The 13,414-nt window shown below is 39.3% G+C and overlaps 1 protein-coding gene across 4 annotated transcripts in view; it reads right to left on the bottom strand.

The window, feature by feature from the left end:
- The window catches only part of arhgef7a (Rho guanine nucleotide exchange factor (GEF) 7a), a 38,867-nt gene extending 30,366 nt beyond the window's left edge, over positions 1-8,501 (bottom strand). For 2 of the 4 annotated variants that reach the window (XM_055015290.1, XM_023290605.3), the window contains exons 1-2: positions 7,974-8,500; positions 1,911-1,994 (exon numbers count right to left, since the gene is read on the bottom strand). In XM_055015290.1, the coding sequence (XP_054871265.1) occupies positions 1,911-1,994; positions 7,974-8,138 (249 nt within the window). In that variant the 5' untranslated portion in view covers positions 8,139-8,500. Of the gene's footprint in view, positions 1-1,910; positions 1,995-6,251; positions 7,945-7,973 lie in introns of those variants that run through there. The other 2 variants (XM_055015292.1, XM_055015291.1) reach the window with 2 other exon arrangements.
- Positions 8,502-13,414: the final 4,913 nt, after the last annotated feature.

Genomic DNA, 13,414 nt, shown 5'->3' with positions numbered 1-13,414 from the left:
CACACAGAGGATGGCATGAATTCAAGGAAACATTTACATGATGATGTAAAGCATGATGTATTTCCTAAATTGCAGCCACAGGCATTTGAGATTGACTAATCAATTTGATATCAATTAGTTGTTCAGGTCAACATGTTAGCAGATAAAAATAAAGCTGACAACACTTCTACAGCCAACTAGGGTTGACAAAATCAGGTAAATATTTTCTTGCTCTAGCAACTCTAATGGTGAGATTTGTTGCTGTTTAACTGTGTTTCAATATCAGTTTATATATTTCCTGTTATCTAAAGCCCTGTGATGGTTGGTTTTCTCCATTTTATGGGTCATTTAGAGATTAAACAATTGATTGCTTTGCCTTTTCCTGCTTTCATGTTTGATAGCTGAGGATTTCTTGCATTAGTGGCTACATATGGATCTCTAATAAATCTCAGGGTAGATGCAGAGTAAGGTTATTATTCTCGAGGGACCGCAGGGGTCATGGGAACTCTAATGATCACTTCCTCTGGTCAAAGGCATTAGAGGTGAAGGGTCAGCAACAGCAGCTGCTCAAGTGTCAGATGCATCTAAACCGACTTTAACACCCAAATAAGACATAAAAACAGATCAACGCTGCTGATGTACTCCAACTGCACACACACAAGCAGCAAATCCAGCACCGCCAAATGTCCGGCTTAACTTAGAGGTAGGTCAGGACTGCAACAACAAAAAATGCAGCATCTTTTCTTTCCGTCCGCCACATGAAAAGTTGCCAGTGGCTCTAATCCACTGCCACCGCTACCTGGGGCTGGAGCCAGCAGGGTTCTGGGCTCTGGAGAAGATCCATCCTTTGCTGTACAGATGGTGAAAGGTTGGACCGGCATGCCCTAAATTACTGCAATCCTGCTCTGAGGTCACCCCCTAAATAAAAAGCTGTATGCATCTGATCAATCAGGAATGTTGACGTCCTCCACTGAAGTAACATAAAGATGCAGATGAGACGTTACCAGAAAAATAAAATGCTAATTCGCTGCCACAACCTGTCCCAGTAGTCTGCCAAAACAAACCAGAGGCCTTTCCCAGTGAAACCATGATGCACGTATCTTCCTTCTCTGGAATTTCAGCTGTCTGGAGCTACTAAATGCTTGTTTCACACACTCAATATGACAGCGGACTGTGTCAGCTCCACCTCTTGTTCGGTGGCTCTGTCGGGGAGAAGCGATGCTGGGGAACACTGAGCTGCATTGTCAGGGCATGGTGGGTTCAATGACCCCTCTATGCACTTACTGGCCAACGCACAGCCGCAAACTGGACTTACTTTAGACCGTGGTGGAGCCAGAAGAGCATCACAACCCCGATATTCCTGCATCAGCCTGCATGGGTGAGGTGCCTGATCTGTGGACATGTTTGGACTCATAATGATAACAAGGCTGTCATACCCGTGTTAGAACAAGACCTGCTTACGTAACCGATCAGCAGTAGTGTTCATAGCTGCAGTGGTACTCCTTGTAAAGTGTACACAATGGCCAGTGGTGACAATAAAGCCCCGCATGAGCCTGAGGACAAAGCTTTGCATTAATTAAAGAGCACAGAAACTAACAGGAAGCAACAACAAGCTCCAGAGTGGCGGCAGATGTAAATTAAAGTTTTTAAAGCCGCCAAAAATATTGCATATGTGTCTCCAGTGGAAGGGCTCAAAGCAAATCCCTCAGAGCCCAGCGATGGGTGATGGTTCCCGGCTGCTCATTCACTCCTCCTCCCTCCCTGTCAGTCCACTCCACTCCACGGACGCATTGTCTATTGTCTCCACTGGAACATGCAACAAACGCCACATTTCCACCAGCTCCTCTCTGCAGGATCACAACACTGCCAACCCACATCTGAAAACAATAAAAGCTCACCCTCTCCAAATAAAAAACTGTAGAAGCGCTTACCTCGACGCGGAAAGATGTGCAGCCCTTCAGAAACTCCTTTATGTTGCTCAGACACTCGCCGTCGTTTTTCGGCTCCTGGTAAATCTGCAAAGACGGAAACGCTGGTTAGAGAGAAAAACTTCCCACTTTCTAGCTGCGGGCGTCTCTGTTTGACTTGATCGCCTCTGAAAACGAGTCTCCTTGTGCTGCTTCTTGAAGGCGCATATTCCAGAGTGTTCACTGCGGGCCTCTGACGCTCCGTCCGGGAGGCTGAACTGAAGCCGCCGCAGGAGGAGGAGTGAAGCTGGGCCACGAAGGGAAATGACGCCGGAGACGCTGCTGGGATCCCCGCCGGAGGTGCTGGAGCCTCTAGGTGCTCTGGTCTCTGCACTAGAGCTGCAGCGATTAACCGGTTAGTCGTTAACGAGGAAAATAATCCTCCTGTCGTCCTGCGGGTCAAAATTGACCCGGTTTAAAGTTTGAAAATGTGGAAAAATATATATTTTTTCACAGTGAAACTTCTGATGTCCACATTTTCGGGGAATTTTTAAACATTTTTTGGTGGAAAAAAGAAATGTTAAAAATGTTTCTGAAGAACTTTCACAAAAAAAAATCAACCAAAATCCAGTGAAATTCGCTGGATTTTGGTTGATTTTTATGTGAATGTTCTTAAAGAAAATATTAGAAGTTTTACTGATATATGTGGAATCACTTTAGATATTTTTAGGATTTTTTTGGAATATTTTTACTCACCTTTTGAAAACATTTACTAGAATTTTCTTGCCAATTTTTTTTTTAAATAAAATTTTTAAGAGAAACTTTTAAGGAATCATTGGAATTTTCTTCATGAAGGTTTTGCAAATTTTCAGAAATTTGTGGAAATTTTTTGCAGAATTTTTGGATTTTTTTTTCAGAAAAGGAAACAATACTTTTTGTTGCCTGTAAATGAAGACAACAGGAGGGTTAATGGACAACTATTCTGATCATTGCATTGCCTTTATTTACCTATTTTCCCCCTATTTTTTAAATTCGTTTTTTTATTTATCTTATTTTACTTTATTTCTATTTTTAATCTCTTTTGTACTTTACCCATTTTTTTCTATTTTGTAAAATTATTTTTTATTGTTTATCTTATTTTATTTTACTTTATTTCTGTTAATATATATTTATTCATCTATTTCATACTTGTGTTTCGCATGTTTCTTTACTGTGCATATGACAATAAACCTTGGACCTTGGATCGATTCATTGATTAGCATATTTTTTAAGAAAGTCAAAATTCTCTGATTCCAGCTTCTTGAATTAGAATATTTTCAGATTTCTCCTAGATGACATTAAATTGACTATCATTGGGTTATTTAATAAATCACGTCTTTTTATTTGAGAAAAGTCAAAATCCTCCTGATTACTGCTTCTAAAGTAATATTTTCTGGTTATTAAATGATTTGCCAACTATTCTAACATTAATAAATAAAATAATCTTAATTATTTATTCTACAAAATAAAGCATTACTTCATTCCTGCATCTTAATTTAAAAGAAAAAATAATCTGATATGGTACCTCCCCTGTGACAATAAACTGAATATTATTGCTTTAAGTTAACTGCCAATTGTTTTGAAAAGGATTAATTGGTCAAAGTGATTTTTTAAGAAAAAAAGTCTCAATTGTCTGTTGGCAGCCTCATAATAAAAAATAATTTCTAGTTTCTTTACTTTAAGCTGAATATTTTTGGGTTATTAAATGAATCGTCTGCTCTATGCTTAATCAGGCCTACATTTTCTGATTCCACCTACTTAAATTAGAATATTTGCTGATTTCTTTCTTCCTCGATATAGACAGTCAACTGAATATAATTACTCCGCCAAGGAATGCGGTGGAGATATGTGACGATTGGTGTTGTTTTGTCTGTCTGTTACCAACATTACTCAAAAACAGTCTAATAGATTTGGATGAAATTTTCCGAGAAGGTCAGAAATGAAACAAGGACCAGTTGATTAGATTTTGGCAGTGATGCGGTTTATAGTCTGTATCCACGGATTGGTTATAGATTTCTGTATCATTGCCAGATAGCGGGCGGCGTCACTGTAACCATGACAACAAGTGAACACTACGTCAGCTGATTGTGATCCTGCTACAAATCCACCGCTGAGGACTTATCAGGACTTTATCCTTCAGAAATGATGCAAGGAACAACTGATTAAATTGTGGGGGTGTTTCTGAGTCCCATCAATTCCCACCACCCGCTACATATTTAGGTCACATGATCTGGTACCGTACATATCGTACACATGCAGAACACACGCCTGTGATCAGAGCAAGGTCATTGTGTTTGTGGGTGCATCTATAATAAATGGACACATTCTGTGTCGCCATGATTTCTGATCATCAATAACTAATAAACAAATGCTGCATTTCTGAAAAAAAAGCTGCATTTCTGACAATGCCACATGGGCGAATGAACAGCCATGGCGGAGTACTGCGCTCTTTGAGTGCTTTTCTGGTTTCCTGATGAATACATAGCGTTCTCATGATTCAAATTTAAAGGATGCTTGTCAAAAATGTTTGTTTAAGTTATGCTTTGGGTAGACAGACAAACAGACAGACAAACCAATGCCATCGTCCCATAACTCTGAAAAATAAACTTCTGTTTTTTTCTGGTGGACAAACTATGTAAACTATGTCACGAAGATGCTATTTTTCAAACATATCTTTGGCATTTCTTGTTAGTTGTTTGATAGTATATAGACAAAAACATTCAAAGATTGGAGAAAGGGTATCTAAAGTCTAAAGTTATCTTTAACTGCAGGTTCACATTACATCTTGCACTTGCAGCAGAAACTGCTTTCTTTATATTTTCTATCATGATCCATCACACTGTATACTTTTCATTTTACATTTTTCATTCTTTTAATTTCCCCAAAAATATTTCCCTCACATTCCACCTCAGTTTCCTTACAATATCAGTTTCACTATGTTTCATATCCCCTATGGTCCACATTGCTGTTGTACTGCAGGTATGTCCAGGTCCCAGATGAGTCTAGGAAGTGTGCATGTGACACGGTAGAGGAGGCAAAAGAGTGTGTCACCGATAAAAGGAAGACATTCTTTAGATTAGATAACGATGAATAATACAAGTGCAACTGAGGCTGCACACGCTGTCATATCACAGCTTAGCATCCCCCTCTGGTATTATAATGTGAGAAGGAGGAAACTGAGGAGGAAAGAAGCAATGCAAGGACTCCTGTTTGCATTTTTAGCCTGTAGGGTAACATCTCTGGCATTTATAGCAGCTGTGCTCCACATCTCCCACCTTTTTCTACATCACAGCCTAGACTTACAGAAACTGCTCAGTGAGAATATGGATAGAGGAACTCAGCCAAAACAGAGAGACAGAGATACTTCCGGTTATATAAGCAAGTGAAAGTGGAAACAGAAGAACAAAAGAGGAAGCATAGCATGAGGAGTACATTAATAATAGGAGAACTGTGGGAGTTAGAAGAAATGGATCACATATGTTAATGCATCGTGGGTACATCAGTGTGCAGAGGTGTCTGTGAAGATAACCTCTGCATAATAAAAAGCAACTGGGCTTCTCTTTTAGCTTTTTGAGTACGGTTAACCTTATCCAAGAGGCTAAAACAGACATCCAATTGCTCTTTAATGAAGCTACAGATGTTTTACATTTGGCAGAATGAAGTAACAGTATCTTTGTCGACCAGAGACTATCGACTATCTTATTTTGTAACTACAAATGTTACGCTCAGTACATATGTCAATAATTAGGATTCAAACAATATTGATTTTCCAGGGCCGATGCCAGTTATTGGTAATCAGGAAAAAATGCTATCCGATATTTGGAACCAATATACATTAACATGTTGTATTTTAACAGCTTGTGATAATTGGAAATGTGAATAGGAGTGATGAAGTCAGAGAGTCACAGCATGTTAGGACGCTCTCCTCTGTTTACTCTGAGATCAACAGTAAACAGTTTGTCTTCTGCAGTACTTAAACGAACATTACACTTAAGGTGTATTGGTTCCAAATATCAGTCTTACTTGACAAACAATTATTAGTATCGGTATCAGCTATCCCTGGTTTCAGGATATGGACCTTAGTGAGCAATAAAAGAGAAATACGAAAGTCCATATCCCGAAACTAGGGATAGGGTTTTTCAGGGCCGATACTGATATTAATAATTGTTTGTCAAGTAAGGCTGATATCTGGAAACAATATACATTAAATGTGATGTTTTAACAGCATGTGAAAGCAGGGAATCTGTCATTCATAACTAGACATTTTCATTAATAAGGGTGACTATAACTGAATACGTAAAATAGGAATAGGAATAGGAGTGCGACCTGTCTAGGGTGTCCCCTGCCTTCGCCCGAGTCGGCTGGGATAGACTCCAGACGCTGTTTCAGGCTCATCTGTGGCTGCATTCTAATGAAGACGGTGAAAGCAGCTAATCTCTCATTTGTGGTGACGTCTTGCGGTTCTTGTTCGGTTTTTGCAGGTTGTGTCTCTGGTAGAGAGACATTTCTGGGACAACAGGTGGACTACAGACAAAGTGAGGCAGCTGCATCACACTCAAATTATTATTCAATTTATTGATAACTGGTTAATAAAAATAACAACTGATAATTGGGAAAATGACAAATATCGGCCATGATAATCTGTCTATCCCTACTTGCAAGTCTTTGACAGATACCTCTTTAAAAGGTTTGTTTATGTTATGTGTTTATATAAAAACAAATGTACACAATTGATCAATATGTCATTGTCTGAATTTTGTTGAACTGGCTGAAAAAAATTGAGTATTGACAAGGCAATGTGTTATTTGATCAAATGGTGACATTTGTTGTCATTGTTCTTAAGAGTCATAGAGGCCTGTCTTCAAAAACTGCTGAATAAAAACATTTAAAATCAGTTTTTCCCATATATACATAAGTCATATGTTCACATACATGTAGATATATCAGATTAGTGGTTGTTTCATCATTGCAACAGTTTGATGACATGAAAATAGTGTTCTGGGTCAAAGCAAATTCTTTTAACCCATGACGGTTTCCAAGTTTTGCTAAATCTTCTTAGCAGCTGTCTGTAAAGATGACATATTAAATCCACTATAGCAGCAGATTAAACTGAATTTAGATCAGCAATATGTTGGATGATTTGGGCCACACTGGATCTCACCCAGCATCATGAGGGAGCAGTCGCTTCCCCTGTAAGGACGGAGTATTTTAAAATGTTTTCAACCAACATCTGATGCTGCCATGTGGGCAAAATACTGGAACATAACTCCTGTCACAGTAGGAAAAAACTGTTATTTAACATGCAAATCTCCCAGGCTCGTGTGAAGGTGCGGGTAGCCTCCAGCAGAACTATCTCCCTCTCTTTTCAGGAAAACATTGCCTCCTTTAGGCTGCTGTCTAAACTGGCTGACGCTATACGTTGACAGACACAAACACTGCGCTGTTTCTTTAAAAAGGGAGAGGGTCCATCTCCGTCTGTGCGCCTTTGCAGTCAATGGCGGCCCACTCTTATAGCTGTGTACAGAAGCCACTCATCCCTGTCTGCTGCCCGCTGCGTGGACCAAAATACACGGATGCACATGCCCTGGATTAAAGAGGAACATAAAACTGGCATCGAACGATTACGCACGACTGTTGCTGCACTGAAAGCATAATAATCGAGGCCTTCATTATAAAGATCATAAAACACTAGTGGATCCAGCAGCTCCTGATCCAACTGATCAATCATTTTTCCCTTTAAAGCAACGGTGCCTTATTTAAACCAGATCAATACGCAGTGGAAACAACGGCCTTTCCGTTTTTTGTTACGCGCTCACATGCGTATGTGCAGCCACGGTGCCGTTATCGCAGACAATAACACGGGCTGCCGTGACCTACAAAAGAAATTGCCTCATGGATCAGTGAGCAGAAAGAGAGGCCAGACAACAAACCGCGTCGGTTTTCACGGATCCGGGCAGACACGCTGACGGGGCGGGCGGTTGGGTATGCGGAGAGAGTGCGGTGGTTGTGGAGGGTGGTGGTGATGGTGGGGGGTGTTATTGCCCTTACTTTTTCCGTGGACCCCGGGCTGAGCCGCTCCAGCAGTCTGCACAAGACCACCCCATCTTTCAGGGAGCTCTGCAGAAACGCTTCGGGATCCGAGATGGTCTTCTTCGGCGACTCCAGCACCCCGAGCGTAATCAGCCATGTAACCGTCTGTTCCGCCGAATTCATGTCCAGTCACAGCGGATCCGACTCAACAACAAAAAGCTGCCTCTCTCTCTCTCTCTCTCTCTCTCTCTCTCTCTCTCTCTGTGTGTGTGTGTGTGTGTGTGTTATTCTTTTGGTATCTGGTAACAGCTCACCGCCCTGGTTACGCTGTCATCTGTGCGTTACAACATCATTAATCCCCAGAAATGATGCATGAGGTGAGTGAGATAGAGGCTGCGGGAAACCCTCTACCTCGGGCGGATGCGGATGACGGCTGGCTGATGGAAATTCTGGTTCCCTCCCTTTCAATGGTCTGTTTTTGCCCCCCTCCTTTTTCTCTCGAACCTGGAAAGCTGTCAAGTGCGGTTCGCCGTGATGCGTTCAGGCAGCGGACTGCATACATGCGCACCGCAGCCGCCAGCCGCTCATCTATTGGATGACATCACAGAAAGAGGAAACAAGCCAGTCCAACCAGTTGTTAGGGCACTTCAGCTGGTCATGAATAGGCTTTCACTGCGTGGCTTTGCATATCCTGCTCTTTTATCCGTTTATTAGAACCTCGCCACAGGCTATCTGTTGTTATCTGGACAGGCCTCAGTTCCAAGAAGCAGCTGAGCAGATAAACATAAATCTCTATGGAAAGACACATTATGAAAGAAAGGTAACACATCCTATGTTACAGGCAGCCGGGTTTTCTACCTCTTGGACATGACGATCTGCCAGAACTGCAATTTTATGCAGTGCTTGTCAGATTTCCGCCACATAGAACTGACATTTTGCATAAACACTGAGTAGTTTGGCCTTAGCAAGCCCTAAAACATTCAAATATGCCAATTTAGTGTCATTATCTACACACACATCATGAATATATGCAACTTTTAACCCTCCTGTTGTCCTCATTTATGGGCACTGAAAAATATTGTTTCCTTGTCTGAAAAAAATCCAAATATTCATAAAAAAAATGTCCCCAAATTTATGAAAATTTGCAAAACCTTCAGGAAGAAAATTCCAATAATTCCTTAAAAGTTTCCCTTAAAAGTTTTATTTTAAAAAATCCCCCAAATTTGGCAAGAAAATTCTTTTATTTTCAAAAAATGAGTAAAAATCTTCCAAAAAATCCTAAAAATATCTAAAGTGATTCCATATATATCAGTAAAACTTCCGATATTTTCTTTAAGAACATTCACATAAAAAATCAACCAAAATCCAGTGAAATTTGCTGGATTTTGGTTGATTTTTATGTGAATGTTCTTAAGAAACATTTTTAACATTTCTTTTTTTCCACCAAAAATGTTCAAAAATATCCCAAAAATGTTGAAAATGTGGACATCAGAAGTTTCACTGTGAAAATATTTTTTTTCCCCATATTTTCAAATTTTAAAACGGGTTAATTTTGACCCGCAGGACGACACAAGAGTTATGGTAAGGGACACAAGCTAAGGAGGATGGTAATGATTACTATATAGTATCATCCATTCATTTGCTAAATTTAAAAACATAAAAACACATTTTCAAAAGTTGTTATCGTTAACCAAGTCTTATATTTGCATCCCTACAGCTTTTATTTTGTTATTCAAATACATTGCAAATAACGTCTCAATACCTCAGTGGAAAGGTTAAAAAGGTTTATTAAGGGGATGAATGATTGAATAAATTATAATTTCTAAAACTGATATTTTGCATAAACACTCAGTAGTTTCACCTTTGCAGGCCCAAAACAGTAAAGTATGCAAACTGAAAGTCAGTAATGATATGGTGTATATACATATCACACGTGTAAATATGTAACATATGTGTTTGTCTGATCATTAAAAACATGCACACTGCAACGTCTCATTGCAAATTAATGAGTTAGACAAAGAAAATGAATAGAAAGCACCGTTAACATTTGATCAACTGTTCAATTGTATATTGAATATGTTGGGCTTTTTGACTGTCAGTTGGACAAATCAAGCCAAACAAGGACATGGAATGGTGTTAATATCTTCAAAAACAATGCGAAGATGTTACTGAGCACTGAAACAGAGTTGTGTGTCTGTGTGTGGGTGTAATATGTGTTCAGTGTGCCATAAACAAGAATACACTCAGCAGCCTTCTGACTTTGTTTGTCTTGCAAAGGTAATAGTAAAACATTGACATATCAGAGTCACACAGCAAATGGTTCTGTAGCAGAGTAGAGCGTCACTTCTCCCACTGGCCACAGGGTGGCGCTCTCTACTTATTCTATCTACTGATCTGCTCCACTCTGGTCATCCAGTTTTGTATTATGTAGATCAGGGGTGCCAAACTCATTTCAGTTCAGGTTCCACATTCAACTCAGTTTGATAGCAAGTGGGCTGGACCATTTAAATAATATAAATAATATAAATAGATAATAATAAAATAACCTAAACTCTACTTTTTCCTTTGGTTTAGTGTAAAAAAGTACATTCTGAAAATGTTCACATTTAAGGAACTATCTTTTTTTTTTTATAAAACATCACGAACAACGTGACAGTTCTTTAGAAAAATAAGTGCAATTTCAACAACATTCAGCCTCAGTTTATCACTTCCACATTACAATTTTCAGACACAGAGTGTCTACAAAGCCACAAAACATTTAGTCACAGGTGTCTGGAACTGAACAATACAGTATTTTACTTTAAAAAACAACAAAAAACTAGACAAAATATTCCAAAAATGACACACAAACTACTACTACAAAGTGATTCCGTTTCCATCTACCTGCAGGAATCTGGAAACCCCTCAGGATCTCCATGGCAACCAGAGCAAGCGGTGGGAACAGACATCGTAGCTCGTCTCCATCTCCACGTCACTCGTTTTGCAACTGTGTGTCAGAGAGAAAGAAGCATCGTGTTGTTAGGAGGGCTGACTCTTGGGGACGGCCGTGTTCTGAACAGGCAGAGTCGAGGGATGCCGTCATGCCTTCGAGGTCCTGTCCTCATGGGCCTGTAACCAAGGGTGCAACTGGGTGGCCGTGGATACTGGCCCCAGCATGTCGAATCCCTCCTTTCCAACTTCATCCCTACAGTTTTCATTCTGTGCCAAAGGAAAACACTGCTGATTCTTTCTCCTCGTTTCCTGGTTTTGTGAGGATGAACTTCACTGATTCAGTCTTGAGATACATTCAGAGCATTTCCTCATATTCTGCCCTCTCATGTGTGTAAACAAGGAAGACATAATCCTATATTACACTGACCTTTTTTGAAGTGTTTCATTTCACAAACAAAAACTGAACATTATTAATGTCATGTGAGTAGAATTTGTTGCATTGAACTGCAATAGATTGTACAGTAAAGTGGTGCCTGAATGCCAAGAGTGTGAAAAGGAGCTACTTTTAAGAATCTAAAATATAAAATATATATAAAACTGGTTTGTTACAACATAATTCCACATGTGTTAATTCATAGTTTTGATGCCTTCAGTATTCATCTACAACAGGGATGTCAAATTAGTTCAGGGGCTACATTCAACCCAATTTGACAAAACATTCAGTCACAGGCATCTGGAACTGAATGATATAGTATTTTACTTTATGATCAAAACAACAAAAGACAGATTTTTAACAAAAAAAACACAAAAAAACAACAAAAACAAGACAAAATATTACAAAATGAGTCGCAAAACGATAAAAACGAGATACAAAACGACAAAAAATGAAACAAACGACATGAAACAAAACAAAAAACAGACAAAAAATTTGACCAAAAAGTTACAAAATGACAAAAAAAAAACGGACAAATGACAAAAACAAGACCAAAAATTACACAAGTGATACAAACCAGACCAAAAATTACAAAAGTGAGAAACAAAACGACAAAAAAATAGACAAACACCACAAGCAAGACACAAAAACGAAGAAATGAGACAAACAATACACAAAACAAGGAATAAAGCCAAACACACGATGACAGAAATAAGTCAAAAAAACACAAGCAAGACAAAAAGGAAACACAAAATGACAAAAATAAGAAACAAAATGACAAAAACATGAGATGAACGTCAAAAGTCAGACTAAAAACAACAAAAACGACACAAAATATTACAAAAATGAGACACAAAATGACCAAAAGAACAATCACCAATCCAGTATTTTACTTTCTGATCAAAACAACTTGTCATGGTCTCGAAATTAGTTTGAATTTATAGTTTGACAAATTTACAATTTGCAGTTAATGTCTTTTCTGTAATTTTTACACTTTATAGAATCATCCTGCGGGTTGGATTGGACACTCTGGTGGACCGGTTTTGGCCCACGGGCCGCATGTTGGACACCCCGATCAACAATGTCGAAAATAAAGAAAATAAATAAACACCATTGAATGAGAAGGTGTGCCCAAACTTTTGAGCAGTACTGCATGTGTGCATTATTAACAAGCAAACACAGTGTAAATAGGATTGAATTACAGATGCCTGTTCAATAATCAACCAGCAGAATCCAAACTCTCCTTCCCAAGTGCAGCAGCTTAGTGCTTGTGTCTGAGACAGGCTGACACTTGAGAGTGATATTATGAAGTGGCACCCGCGGCTCAAAAAGCACAGCCCTGTAGTGGTAAAAGAGAGGACTAAGTGAGTGAATGAGCCTGAACAAGCAGAGAAGGGTTTCCTCTCACATTGTCACTGGTGCATGAAGACAGACAGATTCAAACTGTACTGACACATCTGACAACTAGAACCCGAAGACTTACTGCTATCATCAGCAGGGATGAAGCAGCATCTTGTATTTACGACATGATTTCATTAACGGATCTAAGGGGGTAACATAGTGCAAAACTGTTCATTATTTAGGTTTCTTAAATCTTGGTGTTTGTTGATGCAGTGCTTTTTGAAAGTTTCTGTCTTTTTGAGGCCTCATTTTATCTAAACACATCCACAACTCAATGCACAAGAAACAAAAAGGAGGACAAGATGTAAATGAAACTTCCTTTTAAAACAAGGAAGCATACGACCCACACACAAACACATTAGATCTGAAATTCAGAAGAATCAGTAACTGAGATCAAGCTAGTGTGAAACCAAAACATGAAGGAAGTCGCAAACCCTCACTGTAAATGCAACAACAGATCTAGGCATTTAGGAAAGTTTTACTGCAGACGTGAACACCAACATACATGTTCTATCTCTTCAGAATGCTGCAGACTAAATGAGTTTCTACATCTGGACTCATAAAGAAGCAAAGTTCAGTAGTTATCAGGGTCTGCCATGTGTGCCCACTCTGTAACAGGTGCCATAAACAAATAAGGGGCACTGTGGTCTCTGGGGCGTGCAGCCAAAACCAAATTCTACATTTAATCAGGAAA

Source organism: Amphiprion ocellaris, chromosome 11 (genome assembly GCF_022539595.1).
Source record: "Amphiprion ocellaris isolate individual 3 ecotype Okinawa chromosome 11, ASM2253959v1, whole genome shotgun sequence".
Lineage (NCBI taxonomy): Eukaryota > Metazoa > Chordata > Actinopteri > Pomacentridae > Amphiprion > Amphiprion ocellaris.
Note: the sequence above shows the minus strand (reverse complement) of the source record. Positions and strands in the feature narration are given on the sequence as shown.